Source organism: Anas platyrhynchos, chromosome 1 (genome assembly GCF_047663525.1).
Source record: "Anas platyrhynchos isolate ZD024472 breed Pekin duck chromosome 1, IASCAAS_PekinDuck_T2T, whole genome shotgun sequence".
NCBI classification, from domain to species: domain Eukaryota; kingdom Metazoa; phylum Chordata; class Aves; order Anseriformes; family Anatidae; genus Anas; species Anas platyrhynchos.
Genome location: NC_092587.1, coordinates 141,271,322 through 141,292,553, shown reverse-complemented (window position 1 = coordinate 141,292,553; position 21,232 = coordinate 141,271,322). Strand labels below are relative to the sequence as shown.

General features: G+C 36.7%; 1 protein-coding gene across 5 annotated transcripts in view; it reads right to left on the bottom strand.

The window, feature by feature from the left end:
- Window positions 1-17,905, bottom strand: part of IL18RAP (interleukin 18 receptor accessory protein) — a 46,603-nt gene extending 28,698 nt beyond the window's left edge. Inside the window, exons 1-11 of one of the 5 annotated variants that reach the window (XM_072031283.1) lie at window positions 17,504-17,905; window positions 17,015-17,363; window positions 16,238-16,402; window positions 14,604-14,730; window positions 13,554-13,624; window positions 12,228-12,465; window positions 5,335-5,512; window positions 3,916-4,069; window positions 3,290-3,352; window positions 892-1,048; window positions 582-715 (exon numbers count right to left, since the gene is read on the bottom strand). In XM_072031283.1, the coding sequence (XP_071887384.1) occupies window positions 582-715; window positions 892-1,048; window positions 3,290-3,352; window positions 3,916-4,069; window positions 5,335-5,512; window positions 12,228-12,465; window positions 13,554-13,602 (973 nt within the window). In that variant the 5' untranslated portion in view covers window positions 13,603-13,624; window positions 14,604-14,730; window positions 16,238-16,402; window positions 17,015-17,363; window positions 17,504-17,905. Of the gene's footprint in view, window positions 1-581; window positions 716-891; window positions 1,049-3,289; window positions 3,353-3,915; window positions 4,070-5,334; window positions 5,513-12,227; window positions 12,466-13,553; window positions 13,625-14,603; window positions 14,731-16,237; window positions 16,403-17,014 lie in introns of all 5 variants that reach the window. The other 4 variants (XM_072031276.1, XM_072031285.1, XM_072031289.1 and 1 more) reach the window with 4 other exon arrangements.
- Between the last annotated feature and the right edge of the window lie 3,327 nt (window positions 17,906-21,232).

Sequence of the window (21,232 nt, the reverse complement as noted above, 5' to 3'; positions counted from 1 at the left end):
TCAGCTTTCGTAAGCTAGAAAGATAGAGTCCCTGACTGTATCCTTCTGAGAAATTATCAACCAGAATGTGTGAGACATTAACAGGAATATCAAAGACTATCTTTTCCATGAATGAAAGAAAGAAAAAAAAAAAAAAAAAGAGCTGCTTAATAAGCAAAGTGGCCCAAATAACAGACTCTGGGTTGCACTGAGGTTTGCGTAGTCAACCCTGATGATCCCATCAATGTGATGTGCTGGAGATGACAGGGGATGTTTTATCATGGAATCTAACAAACTGCTGCAAAGAGATCTGTCAGACAGAGCTTAGCTCAGCCTCCCCCATCTTTATCCACACCATCATCGGTTTAACTGTGGAGCCCTCGCACAGTTAGGGCTGATATAGCAGAAGGAGAAGCAATCCCCACTGCCCCATCTCAGAGCATAAGGAATCACCCAAAGAGCTTGTTAAATCAAACCCCAGAAGAACCAGGGTCTTTACCAGCACACACCCATGTCTGGATCAGTACCCTGCTTCTTCTGTTGAGAAGCTGGCATGATTAGTAATTAAAAATGAGAAGTATGGTTCATAGATAATACTGTACCTTTCTTCAGTTTCACTATTTTTATTTTCGTTGCTTCATCAGCTTGAAGCTTACAGGTGAAATTGTGATGCAAGTCCTCATCTCTTACTTTTTTAATCCGTAGTAGCCTTGTGACATAAAACTTGTTTCCCAAACTGCAAGGAGGAATGGTGTTAGCAACACTATCTGCATAGAAATCTACAATAAATTGAGAGGCAGATTTTGAGGAAAAGTATGTAGAAGAACCTCAAACATTTTAATGAGTTTGCAGTCCACAAAATATAGGAATTGATCACATACATCAGAAGTTCAGTATTTTCTGGAAACCTACTGTAATTTTTTGAGTTCTTCTTCACATATCGAAGGGTCATTCTTGGGGATATCTGAGCATTTTTCTGGAAATGTTTCATTAATCAACCAGTAGAGGCTGGCATCTTCTTGCATATCATAACCCAAGAAACCTGTGCAATTGAGTATCTCTTCTTTACCTACACAAAGCATAACATAAGAAGATGTAGTCAAAAGTGACATTCATGTTCACAGTGCAATAAAATGTCAGCTTTCCAGGCTTCATATCCAAGCAGATAGGTTTCCTTATGGGCTTAGTAGCCCCTTTCATATGTGTGCCATGATGGCAGTGGCTTTGGCAACGAAGCACAGGGCTCTGTTGCACTTCACTGTAGAGGGAGAGTCATCCACTCTTTTATCTCAGATTAACTGTAACAGCCAGAAAAGTTTAAATAGGCCGAAGCATTTCAGACTTCAGAGAACAAAACTGTGTGCTGCAGGCAGAAAACAGGAGAGTACCACCGGCACCAGTGCCCCAGGGACATGTAAAATAAGTAACTAGTAAGGGGAATTATAACTGATTGATGATGATAGCTAAACCGTATACTACAACGTAAGAAGTAACAAAACCTGCTAGCACCCATGTTGACCTCTCACAGAGAATTTCTCTTCCCAGCACCACACCTGGAAATCAGCATAATCCTGAATGCATAAATAATATTTTTATCCAGTCAGCTGCTCTGTACCACTCCAAAACACTATTTGGAAGTGTAAAGGAACCATGCCTTAGATTCTGGTTAATTATAAGAAAGAGCAAAAGTAAAAAGACAACAGTGCACATGGGAAAATAAAAGGAAAGGTCTGGATCTGTGGAGTGTGAAATCTGATGATCTGCAAGGCATTTGAATTTAAACATTGTCATGGAAAGCTTGTCCTGAGATTAGCTACAACATTGCATCACCATTTCTAGGTTATGCCAGCACCATTTCCAGGGAACACATCCAGAACACATTTCAGTAAACCACAAAAGCCGCACACTAGTTCTTGTTCAGGACACTATGCACAGATGCTTTCCAGTAAGTCAGCATGTCCAGGAATACTTTGAGAACATACATTATAAAGAGACTTCTCAAGATTTAACAGAGTGGATGCTTCCAGTGAAACTGCTTAAGAATCTTTAAAGCTAGATCGAGATGAAAATGTGGCACCCTTAGATTTAGACCTTACAAATCCAAATCACATTTGCACAGATTGAAGCATAGACCTAAAAGAATATTATCATCTACCTTACAACTCTAGCCATTTCACTGTGCACAACAGATACAAAAGCTTTTTTTATTTTTCCCCCCCCCAAGGAGATCCTATAGAGCACCATCCAAACCATGAAAGGTTTGAAAGTCCAAAATTCCCTTCTCTCTCCACCATCCCATCTGTCTGATCACTATCAGGTAGTTCAATGATCTTATCAAAAAATCTGATCAAAGCATATAAAATGTAGAAGACTTATGGTTCATAATCATTTGATGCTGAACCACGTTTCCATGTAAGGGTTTGGATGAGCAGAGTAAGTGATAAGAACTGTGTAGGAACAATGCTCTGGGAGACTGGGAGACATAAGGCGATATAGGATTGGGGTGTTGGCATTAGAAAAAAGGACCTACCAGCTGGTCTTTGTGGGGTGGAAAGTAAGCCAACATCTGGTGTCTTAGCTGAGCAAACGAGATACACATATGAGCCACAGAGGTGGTGAATATGTGTTTGCAGAAATGTGCAGTGGAAGACTAAGTAATCAAATTGGAGAATCCCTCAGACACAGGAGAGCAAAAATACAGGCGAAGTTATATTCTAAAGAATTACATACAGCCTCTTGGATGCTTTGTGGTCAAAATCTTGGATAGTTTCCAACACTGTGTGAAGCCTGCAGACCATGTTATCTAACCTTTTCCCAGATAAGAGGACAGTCAATTTTTTGGCTTTTGACAATACGACAAATTCTTTGAAACAGTAACAGATCTGCATGCTTGCATTGCCAAGACTGTCATCCTTCATGTTTCTCATTTCTCTGCAGAATGATGTCCTTGACTGCATCAAATATTAAAGAGATTACTTATTGTTGCTCACTGGACAAACCAGGCATATTTCACACATCATTCTGTGGGGTTTGCTGTCTAAAAAGGGAAGTCGTGGTTTATCATCACTGTCACTTTCTCTTGATGGTCATAACAACAACCTAATCTTCGGCCTCTGTAAGGGTGAATTTAATGTATATCAATCATGAAATCCACTAAGCAAAACATAACCATATGAGAAGATAGATCAGATCCAGAATGGTGCACAGACAGTTCAATCAGACTTAACCAGACAATCAAGTATAAAGAGATCTGAACAAAATCTTATATATGATGCAGCTAAAATAATTAGTTCTTGAATGAATCTGATACCTATTTCTGTTTCAATTTCTTCATCGCGTCCAACTATCTCCAAAGTGACAGCCTCTGGTGCATCTAAAAAAAAAAAAATAATTACTGATATTGAAGTAACAGCTTTCTTAGATTCTACCACAGTAAAAATGACATTTGCATTATTTCTAAAACAAACCATATAGATTCCATTTGATTCAAGGAGAAATATCTTGACCTGTTATCTGGACCTGTCATTACCAAGCAGTTTAAAAAGCAGTCTGTCCTGTTGATTTTTTTTTTCACTTGCATACATGTACAATATAAAGTTTGCAATGGTTGGAAAGGCTTTCTCACAAAACTCTTAGTAAGTTTGTCTGACTTACAGCAAACAATTTTGAAAAAATTACAACTTCAGGGAAGACGTACTAAATACATTTTTCCAAACTAGTAATATGTAACGTAAACTTCTGTTTTTTATTTTTAAATTACTGCAAAATAGATCAGATTTCCAGATCTGATCACCTTTATATATTTATTTATTTATCAAATAACTATAATTAGGGGATAATGAACCATATCCATAAACAAATAAGTTTAGCAGGGAATTTTTTCCATTGTAAGGAGAACCAAAAGCATGCTTCAAAGTTTTCAGAAAGTTTTCTTACCCTCTTCTACTACCAGCTTAATTGTACTTGTGCTGTGGTATATCCTTCCATTATGACTGATCAAAATTTTACAGGTATATATACCAGAGTGCTGAACTGTTAAGGTTTTAAAATCCAGTTCCCGTTCTGTTTCATTTTCATAGTTCTTACAGTCCTACATCAATAAATGGAGAAAATATTATTCTGTAGCAAAGATATATTCAAAACCTTAAAAAAGACAAACTTTATTTTTGAAATAAATCGTCACCATCACTCTTTTCTTTTCTCAACGCCATTTACCTGACACAAAGGAGGTGAGGCCCAGTGTTTAGTCAGGGTCATTTAAACACAATCTCTGAATATTCAACCCATTAAAAGTTGAGAGCACTATAATATGGTTCTGGTCTGAATTACCTTAGATTAAGAAGGGAAATGGTCACTGGTGGAATCAGGGAATTAACATTTCCTGGATACATATGTTTGTTACCAGGCTCTTGTACAAAAAGATGTGTTATCATCCCTCTTTTATCTCAGCTTCAAGTGTAACATGAAAGCTTTCAAAAATTTCACCCAATCAAAAACCCAAGGATATTTAACTCTAAAGATGGCTGCTTCACCTGTCTCATACAACATTAGTCATAAAAATATTAGGCATCGATATAGTCAGCCATGAGCGAGGTCAGTCCAAGGCACACCCCTTTACTGAGGAAAACATATCCATCAATGGTCCTGCCCTCTCAAGGACAAGGAAGGAGGGTTGTGTCAGGCAGAATACAGATGCCAGCACTTAATACACCAAAATCCTTTCCTGAAATTGATTCAACATGTACGTGAAGGAATGGTGTCTGTTGCTCCAAGCACGACATAAGGAGCACTGCTCAAGGTGATGAGTAGGGACAGGGTGGAAGAAACCTAGTCAGGGTTCCAATGGCTGAGCAACAGTTACAAAACACTCAACACTCAACAGTTACAAAAGCTTATACAGCTATTGTCCATGCCCTGGCAAAGACTGGTCCAGAGAAGACCAATGATTTGCCTAAACTGAACAGAACTAGATCTGCTACATTTTGGAAAAAAATGTTCAGAAAAGGCAAAATGTAAACATTTTTCAATTACTTTACAAGCACATGCCAACTATAAAAGAAATATCTTGGCACTTAATTTAATGTCAGAATACTACATACATTAACAAAGTAGCTAAATCAGCACATCAGATGTATTACCATTCCAAACTAACAGTAATTTCTGATTTCAGGTTCATTTTGCTAACAAATCTGAAAGCACATCGAAAAATTCTTCTCTGTATCTGTCTAAAGGCTTTTTTCACCAAAAACATGAGAAATTAAAGTGTTATAAGATTTGTAGATGTTTCTAAAAATCTTCATAATTAATTTTTCCTGCAGATGTTTTTGATCTACAGCCAATGATTTGAGTGATTACCTTGTACCATGTTACACTGTCATTTTCATTGACAGACAAATCACTGCATTTCAGTGAATGACCTGTTCCAGCATTTTGAATTTCGGTTGTCAAATGATTTTTGTTGAAACAGCTGCTTTTATTCCTTTCAAGCACATTCAAGGTCCACTTCTGAATTGTGAAATTTTGTCTTCCATTGCTATGAAAAAACATTTGTGAAATCAGTGTTAGGAGCTTTTTAAAGGAATATAGCTCATAGCAAAACAAAAACAAGTTCTTTAATACATCTGTTAGGTAAAAAAATGCATCAGTAATGAACTGATTATTTACATTCCCCTTCACTGCTTTTCCAATTCCAAATGCATTATTTCTCACAATGAAATAGGTTATCCAAACTAAATCATCACAAAACACTTGACAATAAAATTATACCTATGAAATATGACAATATATTCCATATCTGCCAGAATAAAAATTTAACTATCTGTGGCATGATATATAGTTACAAGTGAGAACAAAAGAGTTTTAGTAGCTTAAATCAGCATGTGATCTGGCAGGTTTGATCTCTTATGCTAAGGTTTAAAGCAGTAACTAAGAAATACACATATATATTTTAAACATAAAAAATAAAACAGGCTATTGTGTTATTGTTCAAAAAGTCACATTTTTCATTGTTTGATGCTGTGTAGATAATTACCAATATTCTGGAACTATTTCCAAACTCTGCAATTCTCATGAATTTGTTAATCACTTCTGGATTCAAGCATGATACTTCTGGATTCAAATTTGACGCTAAGATGAGTGGTGCAGTTGATACAACAGAAGGAAGGGATGCCATCCAAAGGGACCTGGACAAGCCTCAGAACTGGGCCCACATGAACCTAATGAGGTTCACCTCATGAGGTTCACAAGTTGAAGTGCAAGGTGCTGCACCTGGTTTGGGGCAATCCCAGATATGAGTACAAACTGGGAGAAGAACGCCTTGAGAGCAGTCCTGCAGAGAAAGACTTGGAGGTTCTGATGGACAAAAAGCTCAACATGAGTTGGCAGTGTGCACTTGCAGCCCAGAAGGCCAATTGTGTCCTGGGATGCATCACCAAAGAAGTGGCCAGCAGGGTGAGGGAGGTGATTGTGCCCCTCTGCTCTGCCCTTGTGAGGTTCCACTTGGAGTACCGCATCCAGGTATGGGGCCCCCAGCACAAGAAGGATGTGGACCTGTTAGAACAGGTCCAGAGGAGGGCCACAAGGTTGATCAGAGGGCTGGAACACCTCTCCTGTGAAGAAAGGCTGAGAGAGCTGGGGATGTTCAGCCTGAAGAAGAGAAGGTTCAGAAGTGACCTCATTGTGGCTTTTCAATGCTTAAAGGTGGTTTATAAAAAAGATGGAGAGCATCTTCTTTCTTGGGCAGACAATGACAGGATGAGGGGGAATGGCTTTAAACTAAAAGAGGAGATTTAGATTAGATGTTAGGAGGAAATTCTTCATTCAGAGGGTGGTGAGGCACTGGCAGATTGCCCAGAGAAGCTGTGGATGCCCCATCCCTTGAGGTGTTCAAGGTAAGGTTGGATGAGGCCCTGAGCAACCTGATCTAGTGGGCGGCATCCCTATGGCAGGGTATGGGAACTAGATGATCTTTAAGAACCCTTCCAACCCAATGTGTTGCATGATTCTATGTCTGCCCAAGAAGTCATGTTGGAAGGAATTAATCTCTTTTTCTCTCATTCTCTACTGATCAGAGGTCTACAGTTTAATGACTACCCCAGGTTGATGGAAAAGCCATGAACTCTTTCTTCTAGAGCATGTTCATCACATCCCATATCTATAAAAAGTCAGGTGAGTATGCTCCAAAAATGCCTCTTCTGACTATTTAGAAGCTGAATGTGATCATTCAGGTATCTAATATATTCTATCTACATATTTCCCTAATGACTCAGATTATAGCTGTGAATTATTTCATTGCTGGATATGTCCAAATACATGGCTACAAAGGGAAAAGAACCTGAAGGAGTTTGGGCTTAAATTTGGTGAAGTTAATCTCACTTTGGCAAAGTTAGGGCTTAAGAGAAAGTTTTTTTTCTGCCTGTAAATTAATGGGTGAGGTTTTACAATTAATGCCTAAAGCTCAGCTCTCATTTTTACTAAACAAACAGGGTCTGACAAAGCAAAAGTAGTAATCACTGAACACTTCCTTCTGGTGTCAGACATGTCTTCATAAATAAGTTTGAATCTTCCTGCCTCCAAGAAAAGAAAAAGGAATTGCTCCCAGGAGAACTGAAACAAGCAAAGAACTATTTCACTGAAAATGGCTAAGGGACAAAGAGGTTGAAATGGAGAAACAAGTCTGACAAGTGTATCAGCTTTCATACCCTTCTAGCGTGATATACCTTTTACTGTTAAAAGAGTCAGAAGAACCATTACAACATCACTTACAGGATGAATTTGGCTTGAGATTTCTTTTTTTTTTTTTTCCCTTATCAACTCCCCAAAACAGAATTGCTTTGCTCACCCTCTTCATATTGCAGTCCTTTTTCAGCCTGCAGATTTTTCTCCTTACTCGTAGTATTCATTATTCATAGTTGCAATTGACTATCTAAATCTAAACAGGGTTTGGTTTCTTAATCGGTTAACTGCAGTGTCATAAACAGGAAAAACCTTATCAGAACATTTTCATCAGAGATGTATTCGCAGTAGGTGGAGTCCTTCTCATCTGTTCTTCAACATCACATTTACACATTTAAACCAGACCTACACACCACAGTCAGCAGTGGGATAACACTCAGTAACCTCTCAGAGAGCAGTTTACATGACCTATTTCACAAGTGTTTTTTAGGACAAGATAATCTGTGCCCCAGAAAGACTTCTCTCTCTCTATGACAATAAAGGTACCTAAGGTAAATAGCTAAGGTGTAGTCATATATATTAGTTCCAATGAATTTCACCAAATCTGTGTGCTCTTTTAGACATTACACTTGTATCTGAATAATGCTGGAGATGCAATTATGGATCTGGCCATAAAATAAATATAAGTTTAGTACCTAGATTCAGCAAATGGAAGAAAATGATCAATAAAACCACATGCTCTCCTCAGCAACATTACTTCATAGAGGATTTTTTCCATCATTATTTTAGGGAAATCACTTCCAAAAAATGAGGATTTCAGCCAAAGTGGATCACAATATTCTAGCTGACAAGACAAACTCTGGCAAGGACCAACACTCTGGAAGGTGACAAAAACATACCTATGCAAAACTGAGATTAATTTGGCTTATATAATTTCTATTTGTCTGCAATACGCATTATTTTCTACACCACCAAAAAAAAAAATAATTATTGCTTAAACTGCTAGTGTCTGAGCTGTTATATTCCTGTCTCGGTCTTCACTTGCTGCAATTCTTTAGTGATACTCTTGGGGCTATAAAACTGGCTGCTGGCTTAACAGCCTTTCAACTTCACTCATAAAACCCACCAAGAAGGAACAACAAAAAATAGATTGACCCAAGAGAGAATGCAAGGAAGTGAAAGCCCTTAGAGAATATAATCTGAGTTTGCCATAAAGACTGCATACATATCCAATTCTGTAATCCTTTAGTTATTTCACTGCACAAACCCAGTGCTGTATTTCTATCTACATCAAGAAAGTGACAATCAGCCTTCCAGTGCACAATATTATTGTTCTCTCTATTTCAAGTTCATAAATACAGAGCAGCAAGATTTTCAAGCTCACAAATATAGAGCAGCAAGATGACCTGTTTTTTGGTGTTTTTTTTTTTTTTTTTTTTTTTTTTGGTTGGTTGTTTTGGTTTGTGTTCTTTTTTTTTTTTTTTTTTTTTTTTTTGGACAACCACAGGATATAAGTTATGAAAACCCATATAAATTAGAAATACAAATATGTGTGACACAGATTTTCTTCTTACCACTCCCACACCAAATACATATGAAATCCTTCATTTTAAAGATTTTTTTGATGAACATGCACACTCAGGCTTTCAAGTGAAGTCTATTAATTCTGAAATAATGGCTGAACACTACTCTACTAAGAAATGTGAAAACACATCAACATATGCATCTTTGGCTATATATGCTGTGTTTCAGCAAAACACTTTAACTGGAAAAAAATCTCACTCTTCTTTAAGTCAAAAATAAAAATAAGTGAATAATACACTATACACTGTTACATCATTTTCACCTCTTTCTTGTTGCACATTGTCAGTTGCAACACAGCAGGAAAAAATAGTTTGCAAAATCTGTCAGTGCTATGTTGTCATACACTTCCCGAAAATCTGCAGTAAATTGGATTGACACTTTGTTCACTAAAACTGCCTAAGCAGCTAAAAAAAATATTTTCCTATATTGTTTACAAATTATCATATATAAATTAAATACTTTAAAATAAAATATATAAACAAAACTATCTTAGAATGTCTACTTTAAAACAAAAGGCTATTATAAATGCTCTGAGACAACACAAACTCCATTCTGTCAGTCTTAGTAAGTCTTAAACCAGTTCATTAGTCCACAATATTTTCCTCTCCATAGAGACTAATAAAAGTCCTCCTTCACTGCAGTAAACTGATTTAGAAAATAATCTTCTATATTTTCTGAAATGTAACACCTTTAATATGTTTGCCAACAGTGGGAATCATCAGATAAAATAATCCCAAGATCCCATGAAAATCCCAAGAAAAACAAAAAACAAACAAAAAAACACTTATGGGTATTATTTCAACGACCTTCATTCTGCATTCTGATCCTAAGAAAAAATTAAAAAAAAAAAAAAAGATATCCATATATGTCTAACAGAAAGATATTCTAAATAAATAAATAAATAAATATTGTTTCATGCTGGTTGAAATATTTTATTTCAGAAACTTTTATCTTAATAAAAGTCCCTTTTTTCAAAACACATTTTTATAAGATAGTATCATAATGTAGCATCTAAGAAAATGAAAATAGAGTTTCATAACTGAAAATCAAAACTCTTAATTGCATATGAATACTTTGATAAAATCAAAAACTTTTTCTTCTGTTTCTTGCTTTGACAAATCAGCAAATCAAAACATTTCACAAAGGATCAGACATTTTTGTGTTTTCTAACAACTAATCATTTTAAGAAACTTTATCCTAATAATTTTACTTGGGGTCTTTTTCCCTAATCTCTTTCTTCTAAATAAAAGACTTTTTCCCTCAATATTGAGTTTATATTTTTATCATATTAGTTTTACATAGTCCTTGTAATTTACTGTATATTTACTACCATTATTCCAAATTCTCAAAAAAATCACAAAACCACAAGTATTGTGAATTAAGGGTTATCACAACTTTCCTCTGTTGTGCCTTTTTTAAGACTTGTTATGGCAACCTCCTTTTGCAGGTGATTCAGATATGTTCCTTGCTCCATGCCAGAGCATGCATTTTATCCTGTTATTTAGATGCTGGCAGTAGAGTGAGTTTTTAAATTTAATAACTTTTTATCACCATATTTAGTGAAGTCGCTATATGGATGACTGCTCAAGGTCATCAATAAAGCAATAAAGCTTTAAAGTCAAGTTCAGACTTGATATGAAAAGTATAGGTCCATGACAACCCACAAGCCTATATCAGGTATTGTCTAACCCTGAAGTACCACAGCTAGGCAACTGGCTTCACTTCTGCTAATTTAGACAGATATCTGTACCCAATAATATGCTAAATCTGTACTACTTTGCAGAACAAAGTGGCCATACTACCACAGTCATCACCCCTAAGGCCAATTCTGTTAATATCACATTCAACATAGATTAGGAATTTTTTTCTCAAGCATTATTTACTAATTGGAGAAAGACTGACCTGCCATTAATAAGAAATCACATATAACCAAAAGAAATATTCATGTGCGTCTTTGTTCTACCTGTAGGCTTTTCTTTTATAGCATTCAACTTTTCAAATACGGTGACTCATTTCTTTTTAAAGTAAAATCAATACAACAATAATGATACATGGAAAAATATAACATGAGGTTTTCAGCTTCTAACTTGAACATTAACTAGTTAACAGATCAACAATTGAAGCCTAACTTAAAACTATACACTATCAAAATAGTGTATGCAATGTTGTTGGAGAAGTATGGATAGCATTTTACAGTATATGAAGCCCTATAACAGCCAATAACCTTTACAAACCAGGCAAGAACCTTAAAAATATTACCTCAAGAACAGCGCAAAATAATACATGAAAAATAATTTGTTTAAAATGAATTGTTACTTCAAATGTAAATCCTGAATTGCGGTTGTTGTGCAAGTTAGTCGTAAAAACTTAATACAACAAAAATTTGATTTAGTCCTTCTGTCATTCCTCATGATCAAACGAGGAATACAACTATCAGTTGAAGCTCACTCTTATTTCCGCTTCTGCCTCGTGATGGTAAGAATTCTATGATGGTAAGAATTCAGATGCAGTGATTTCATTTGTTCTTTGAATAGCTCCAAGCATGCCAGGCTGTGCAAAGAAACCAAATTCAGCTATGTCACCATTACCTTACTACATTTGATTTACTTGGCAAGCCTCACTGAGTAAGTACCACTCAACGAAGTAAGGAAGAACAGGTCTGGTTGAGAGGACAAGCAAAAGCTTCCTTCTAGTTGGCCATTGACAGAAGGGTTGCCTATTTCTCATTGTGCTTAGAGAATCAGCCATGAAACAGCAGAAATGCTACCTGTTTTATCAAAAGTTTACAGAACCTTTAAAAGGCTGTATCAGCCTGTAGAAATATGTCTGTCTGGGTGGTTATTGTGAAATGATGTGGAAAGTGACACCATAATTAATGTAGTTCGCTGAACTTCCTTTATATAAATGCCACAAACAAGACAAAGACCAAGACCATCTTTATAGACAACTTTAAGGGCAGGATGTTGTTCATCCACTTCCTGTGTACCCACCTGTGAGTGACAGAGTAATTCCCAGAGTCATTGAGTTCAGCTGGCCAAAACTCCAGAAAATTCATTTGGGAAATAATTCTCTGTGTTTTCTGTATCAGCTTCTGCCTTCCAGCATTTTCTTTGTACCAGTTTATTGTGTATCCTTCTGTCTCAGGACGTAGCATCGACTCAGGAAAACAAAGGAAAAAGTATTCCCCTTCTAGTACATCAATGGAGGTGCGAAGGGGACACAGCTTCTCTTCAGAAAGAAAAGAAGAAAAAAAAAAAAAAAAAAGAAAAAAGAAAAAAAAAAGGGAAAAAAAAAAAAAAAGGAAAAAAAGGCTCAATACTCTTTCAGAAAATGTTATTATCCTGACTTTAAAGTGACTTGCTGTGTAGCAGGTCTTTTACACTTTAGGACTTTCTTTTAGCAGAGTAGTTTGTCAGTATTTATTTGTTCCAGCAAAATCTATTTCAGTCTAAGAACTCACTTGTCCAAGTTTTCATTCTAAGTTTTGTTTGTCTAAGTTTTAATTCTAAGCAAAATTAGAAGGCATAGAAAGATAAAAAATAGACATTTCCCTAAGATTCTTTCATGTGGGTCCATAAGTGTACAAATCCAATGAGCACAGTCTGTAGAACTTTATAAAAAAGCAGCTGTCACAAATGGAAGGGGGAAGGAAAATGTATTGACTTGATAAAGGTGGCTAATCCTCAGAAAAGATAAACTGCCATAAAAGCAGAGATCCTATGAATTAACATGTATATTTTCTTCTTAATTAAAATGAAATTGTTACATGATAAGATTTCTTAAAAACTTCATATATTTTTAGAAAATTTCCCTTGGAACAAGGTTGTATGTGAAAAATGTAGCCTCAAAGTCTGCTTTTTTAATGATTTTTTCTAAATGTACCTTTACACGTGGAAGTCATACAAAATACAGAAAAGGAAACATGGTCTAGTGCAAATATTCAAGAACAAAATAAGCCTTCAGTCTCTTTGTCCTAGAGATTCTCTCGCTTTATCAACCATTCTGACTACACTTCTGAATGTCACAAAAAGAATCATGATCACTATTTTTCTTGTTGTGGCTCTCCATATTGCCATGCTCCCATACAACATAATCAGGTGTTTCCACATAGCAACTCAGTTCTATTTATTTAATAATTTTGTTACTTTGGACCAAATTTTCCAAGTCTAGAAATTGGTCTGCAATTGGAAAACCTTAAATATTTTATTCTTAGAGAAGTATGAAAGTTTCACCACTCTGAGCAACTGTCAAGAAGCTGTCATATATTTGGCAAATATTTTAAAGGTTCTATGGTTGAAATGAGGATTTATGCTTACCCGTGGCAGATTCAGTGATAAACATTACTAAAAATATCAGCAGAGTCATTTTCTTGAGTTAATTCTCACTTCTACAGAAAATAAATAAATAAATAAAATTATTAAAAAAAAGGTGATTTCTTCTTGGTTCTGAAAGCCTAAGAAAAACAGATCCACAGATCATCACAAGTGCAATGAAATAGACCACTCTCAGCACTGAGAGCAGTGTTACTAATGCCTGTTACTGAAGAAGGCTTTCCAACTGGGAAGTTACTCATTTTTATTGTACCAGGTGTTTTTATGTGCCAGGCAACATATCTATATTTTCTTTGGCAAGTCTTATTCCAAATTCAGAAAGCAATGCACGGTCTTCTCCCTCCATTTTCATGTTCACTAGAGGCCCTTTGTACTCCTGAGTAAATTGACAATCATATAGAAGCATCTAGATCCCAAGCCAGTGAACACCTATCAGTGAGCAGGACAGTGCTTTTTCTTCTCCACAAACAGTATAACCTTTGCAGGATTGGACCTTAAAGAAACACAGCTAATAGAATCTTCCCTTACACTGCATGAGAACAGCAGAATGTGGATGGATCAGACATCTTGTTGTCTAATTTTATCCTGTTGGAAAACAACAAGGTCTACAATTTTGCCACACATTTTCACCTACAGAACAGATAAGTACCAGTTGAGAGTGCTCGTGTTTCCATCTGGGGGGGAGGGGGAAAGATAAAGAAACCCATTTTCAATTGTTCTTTCAAAGACAAACGTGAAACTTTACTAAATAAAACCAGTGTGGAGTATCTCTTCTGAGATTCCTCTGAAGAGCAGGTTAACAACCAAGTGCAAAGCCAATCCTAAAACTGTGCCTCAATTTTGCTAACAAGACAGACAGCTTAGATGCATGATAACCTGAGCTCAGCCAAGACCTTACATCTGAACATGAATATACAGATAGGACACATACTTAAAAGAGATATTTCACAGAGAGCTGTCCAAAGTAATCTCTTTTAGCATTCCCTTTCTTTGGTTTTACTACATAAAACTTGCAATTTGAGAAGACATACTTACTGTTGTAAGACACCTGCCTGAGATTTATTTATTATTTTATATTCCGGAATGACAGCAAGATGTGTAGCTCCTCTCCCTCTCGTATTCTCTGCAATTCATTACAAGTGTGCCACCATCCCATAAATCACTGTAAGAAGATGAAAGAACTGTTTCACATCCCCTTTTTCAGACTGACTGGTAGACAGACCCCAGTTTAGAAAGCAGCTAAAGAAGCAACTTTAAGGGACCATACAGTAAACTCCTCAGACCTGGTTTCAGTTCCCTTCTACACATTCTCTGTTTTCATTTCTTGAATTTATTTTTCATTTTTCACCCTAGCACATCCAGAAGAAGTACAACTGCTACAGACCATGAAACTACGATCCGCTACATAAGGATAAAATCACATATCATCAGATGTTAATTCTAAATCCCATTCCTTGTTGGCACATCGCATCAGCACAATATGGATATTTCAGTGAATGCAGAGCAAAGCCCTTGATTCTTTGAATAGGGATTAAAGAACAAAGTCTTATGCAAGCTACTTAATGATAGCCATGTTTGAGATTGCTGGGTACAAATAAACAACCAAAACACACAGCCTTAGTCTTACTCTCACACTGCTATTGAACTTGATCAATTTGTTTGAAATTGTTCTACTCCAGGCTAGTAGTATTTACATTTGAGTAATATGGTTTGCAGTATTCTTTAATGAAATACCAGGAGGGGAAAAAACAAACAAACAAACAAAAATGTATAGTTTTTGGTGAAATTCAACTATTATAAAAATATTCTTCAAGGATTTGAATAAGATCTTTTATATTCAAAAAGAAATGGAGAGATAATTTAAAAGGCAAAGATTCTCTGTCTCTGAAGGAATACAAAAATATTCAATGGACAAAATGCTAAGGCAATAGCAGCGAATGAGAGTTTCAAAGACAGAAATAAAGTAAGAGTTGTCTATTAGTTGTCTAAAGTGACAATAGCTTTAAGCGTGTTTTTCAAATTTCGTACATGCTTAAAGCTACAGTTGAATTTTTAATAATTAAAAGTGTTTTCTAAAAATCATTGTGCCATTGTGAATCCAAAAAAAATCTTAAAACAAACCAAATATTTTAAATTCTACAAACTGCATTAATGATATCTCACAAAGTAGACAACTGAGTGTGTTTAATGATCATTAACTTTGTTAGGAAATTCCTCATTTTCCTAGAATTATCAGAGGAGTTCTGAATGAAAGGGTGCTGATACACTTAAGTGATTTTCAGTTTGGTAAAATCACTCATTTTGATCAACACTTTTGGAAACCTTAATTTCTACCCAAAGGGTTGTGGCTTCCTTAAAAAAAAAAAAAAAAAAAAAAAAAAAAATCAGATTCTTCTGAACCTCAGACTGTTTGAACAAACATTTTGGGGTCAAGTGAGGAAGCCACTAGTCTTACATCTTTAAGGATGGCTTCTTGTCAACTTAAGTCTTTTTCAAGTATGACTTTAAATATGCCACAAGTCAAATAACATTCATGCAGAAAAGCAAAAAAGATCTGGCAAACAGTTGTCTTAACCTTAGTAGGTCTAAGCACTTTTCTGACGGAATTTCTAGTTATTGGTTAAAATGAAAATTTGCCTACATTTCAAACAACATAAGTGTTTACTTACCATGCAGGTTTTGTCAAGTTGAAAGTGGATGCAGAGGTAATCTTCCAAACTGCGGACAGTCACAACTTGTACTCATGAATCTTCTGAACCTTCATTCTTCACAGAAACAGAGCGATCACTCTCAGTAAGTGAGTCAATGCAAAGACAGCTCAGTCTGAAAAACCTCTTGAAAAAGCAAGAGCAGAATTTGTCACTTTGAACTGGTGACTGCACGGAGGAAAATGGAAAAGGTAGAAGTGAGAAATTTATTTTTACAAGTACTGATTGGAAAAGTATAGCAAAAGATGAATATTAACTTTTCTAAATGAGGCATTTGAGGGTTGACATATAAATGGTTTGGGAATCTTTTTATTAATTTATTTATATATATTTTTTCTCTTCCTAACACCTACCCCAAAGCTACCTAGGGGTGAAGGAAAGGGCCAGGGCAGCCTGGGGAGGGGGGAGACCTTGTAGTACCAGTGAGGGGCTGCATAACCTAATAAGCCATTTCCAGGGCTAAATTATACTGAGTTATTATAAGGAAGAAGCACTTCAAGGTCCCGTGGGGGGAAGGGGGAGGAAAACCGAGGGGGCCTTAGGGGTGACAAGCAGTACTGGGGACGACGGCGGGACGATGCTGGAGCCCACCAGCGCGTACATCCCCGCGTAGTGATGCAGCCAGAGGCTCCCCCGAGGTGCGTGGGGTGGGGGGAGCAGGGGCTGCCCCTCCCAGTCCTCGCCCCCCAAACACCACCACCCTTCCCCTGCCCTCCCGTCGCCGCCCCCGGACATTACCTGGCTCTGCTGGAGCCGCTCAGCACCGCTCAGCACCGCGCCGGAGGGGTTGGAAGGGGCAGGCAGCAGTGGGGTGTTCTTCCCTCTCACGACCTTCGTGGGAGGATAGGGCACAAGAAAGTGATGGCTTTGGTATTTGTAATCGAAACACCGCTTCCTCTGCTCTTCTGCTGAACGCTAGCGGCGGGATGCCTTTCCAAGAAGCGTGATGGAAGTAGCATGGAGCTTTAGGGACGTAAGCTAAACACATATTAAGCTAAAAAAGGCAGCTTTTATCTTTTTGTTTCTGCTACGAATTCCATCCCCTCTCGCTGGCCGTATTGAGGATGGATGCTGAAAAGCTGATACCCTACAAAGATTATTAAAAAAAAAAAAGGGGGGGGGGGGAAGCAAAAAAAAAAAAAAAAAAAAGAAAGCAAACCTCACAAATTATGACCTGCAGCAAAAGAGAAAATGCAAAACACACAATCCTATAAAAGATTTACTGACACGTAGATCTGATTCTCCTGATTTCACTGCTGTCTTTTCTGTGCCAGCATCCGCTTTTGGGGTAGAGTGATGCAAGGTTTCAAGACACAGAACATTTTATAATTCCATTATTGTGAAAGGGGTGTGGGTAGTTACCTCTAAAGAAACCCTTGTGCCACCAGCTGGCCAGTTTTAAACCATATGTTGGTCTGCTGGAACTATGTTTCTATGAAGGATTTCTGACAGCAGCGTTTCCTGTTTAAGTGCTCTTCCAGTGTAAAAGAATGTTTGACACTGCTTACTTCACACAGATTTATTTGATATTTACTGCACAATGACTCATTACACTTGTAAATGAAGTTATTTTGATAGCAGCAGAAAAGTTTTCATCCCTCAGAATTTCTTTTATTTCCAAGGGTGTTGGAACTGGATGGTTTTTAAGGCCCCTTCCAACTGAAGCCGTTCTGTAGTAATGGTTCGGCTTCAGAAACTTGTCTGGTGACAGCCACATTTTTTTTTCCCCCTTTTTTTTTTCCTTTTTTTTTTCTTTCTATTTTTTTTCCTTTTTCACCCAGGACAGAATTTCCCAGTAACAGCAGAAGATGTCACTTTAGAGGTGAAACGAGCGAACTACAATAAAAAAGTAGGGATTCCACAGAGCCGGCAGTTTTCACATTTTGCTGCTGAGATGAAGCAAATAAACCCCGGAGAGTTTCACTACCTCACCTCATTTGTTTCCCTCACCACAGATTTAAACAATATGCATATAAACACAATCAGATTGTTTGCTAATGTAAATCAGTGCAACTTCAGGAAAGTTCGCTGAGAATCTGAACCAGTGTAACTACTTTTAAAATGTGTACAAGGTGCTTCACAGAGTTTATTGTTCTTATGTGGTTGATTCTAAAACTTAGATATATAGTGCATATATTTTAAAGATGACAGTGATTTTACATGAGTCCGAAAACAACTTAGCAGACACCAAATAAACTGTACAGTCAAATATCATCAGTTACTTACTTTGATGAGCTAAGCCTTGATAGTGACAGTTTGGAAACAGCTATTCTGTTTTATTCACTCTTTCACAGCAATATTTTCCATGAGTTGTTCTCATATTCATTTGCTTTTATGTCCTTTTAAAATGCTCTTCAGTTTCTGAACTTTCGGCTGTATGGCAGAAAGCACCATGTTCAATTAGTCCTTTTAACTAATGTCATAGCTCGCTCTGAGATGTATGAATGTACACAGATGGAATCAAGTTTACAATTTTTAGCTCAGAATAATACAAGTTTTAATGGAGAAGTAATAGCCTTGTAATAGGGACGTAACTCAATAATGAAAACAACTGCTGCTCAGTGTGTCACCCTGCTCATGATGAAAGTGCCATGATGAAAATGGAAACACACTAATACTGAAAACAGATTTTATTTTATTTTTTCTCTGAACCTAGGACTACCTGACCAATCAGCTGTGGAAGACCAGTTACTTCTCACAATTTTTCATATCTTACTTTTCCATCCACCATACATAACTCAGAGGTGCTAAATGAAAACCTGAACTGAGAAACTGTTTCCATCATAAACAGCGACACATCCAGTTCTTGTCATCACAGTCTGAGTGTTCTTTGAGTCTATCTAGTCTTTCTAAATCTACCTCTGATATATCTGCATATCAGCCACATTAATTCTTAGCTGATGTTATGTTCAATAATTTTTCAGCATTATCTGTACCTGATGTCAAAAAAGCGGGTTCCCAACTGATACCATGTCTGTAGGACCCTCATAAGATTTTCAGAAGCACTGGAATATTCAGGTTGCACTTTTTGCAAACTTTCCTACATATCATACCATCACATAGTAAATCAGCTTGTAAGGGACCTCTGGAGGTCACCAGGTCTGGACAATGCTCTCGGACACCTCATTATTATTAATTTTTGGGGTGGTGGTGGTGGTCCTGTGTGGAGCCAGGAGTTGGACTTGATGAACCTTGGGATTACAACCTGGTCCAACTACATTGCTCAGGCATGGGCATCTAGAGCAGGTTGCCCAGGACAGAAATATCTCCAAGAAGGGAGACACCACAACCTCCCTGAGTAACTTGTGTCAGTGCTTGGTAACCACGCAATCATCTTACTTCATATTAGCAGGAACTAGTTTTCATACCATGGAAGTCAAACCAGGAGCTTCAGCAAGTTCATCAAGAGGTTCACAAAGTCAATGCTCATTCCTGACTCTTCAGTATTTCCTTGTTGCCAGCAATACACCATGCACTTGTCAAATATGAAGTATCCAGAAAGCAGTTATATGCCATAAAGACACTTTTGTTTCTTCACAGTATATTATAAGAAATTCAGCACTGGATTTTGTGCCAGATTCTGAGATGCTCTTCACAGGTATGGTTGTCAGGAAATTATAGCAGTATGCAGGTTCTGAAATTTTCACTGTGAATATTTCTAATGGCATTCTTAAATTGACTTATTTCTAGTTGGCCACACAATCTTTTGATACGTGTTCATCCACTAGATGGCACGCTGACTCTTCTCTACTACAAGAAAGCAAAATGATACCCTGATCCATTTTTTCAATGGCACCAAAAATAGGGGAGCACAGAAGAGAAGTTAAAAAGTATTAGATATCTACGTGGAAGTTCTAATTATGCCACAAAAATTATTTTTGTTCTGTGTAGTTTAAGTTTTAAGCATTTAAACTGAATCTTTTATAAGATTTTTATGGTGAAATGAAATTTTGACACAGGGCAGAATTCTCTTTTGCTATTCCATTAAAGCAAGTAGCCTGGTGTAATTTGTGTGTATCCAACACAATATTAAATAAAAAATACCAATTTTCCATTCATGTTTTCAAAAATTTAGATCTTTATTAAGCTACTTATGCTGTAAAAATATACCACCAGCCTTTTTATACTGCCTCTTTCATATTACAAATGTGAAAATAGTTATAAATAGATGTTAATTTGAGTGTGTATCTCCAATTTCTGTACTAATCACCAAAGAATATAAAGGTAATCAACAACTTCTGCATTTCTCTATCATTACTGCAGTCACATATTCACCCCTAGGCTTGGTAAAAGGTCTTTGCCACTCTCAGAATTTACCCCTTTTCTTTCTGTCAAGGCTATACTGTTCACTATTAATTACATTAAGCGTTCTCAAGCATTCTTGGTATTTTTTTTCTTTTTATTTTTTTGTCCTTTGTTGGTCATGAGGTTTGATGCAAAAAGATTGCCACCACAAGATCCATTTAGTGGGTTTGTTTTTCACCATCCTAACCACAGGTCTGAAGTCAACAACTGAAGAGAAGTCAATGAGATATCCCCATATTTCAGAATAATCAGAATAATTTCAGAATAATATTTGTAGTCCCCTTGCATTTCCTCATCATACTTTCTCCTCCACAACTCCTTTCCAAGTTCAAAATTCACCCCAGAAATTGTTTCCAAGATAGATACCTGGTTATTACCCTTTCTTTCTCATAAATGCCTACTACAAAATCTCTATTAAAAATCATCTCGTAATAGTATTGAAAGTTCATATTTTGTCTTGATCAGAAATTCCTGTGAAAAATCTTCATAGTGAAAACCAACAGGCTTTCCTGCCTTTATACATGACTTAGTATTAGTATTCCTTTTGTGAAAGTTCTTACCATAAGAACTATCAAAACCCCTATTGAGTCTATAATAAACCAAATCTCTTACGTTGACATAAATACATTTTGTGGATCTTCCTAAAACAGT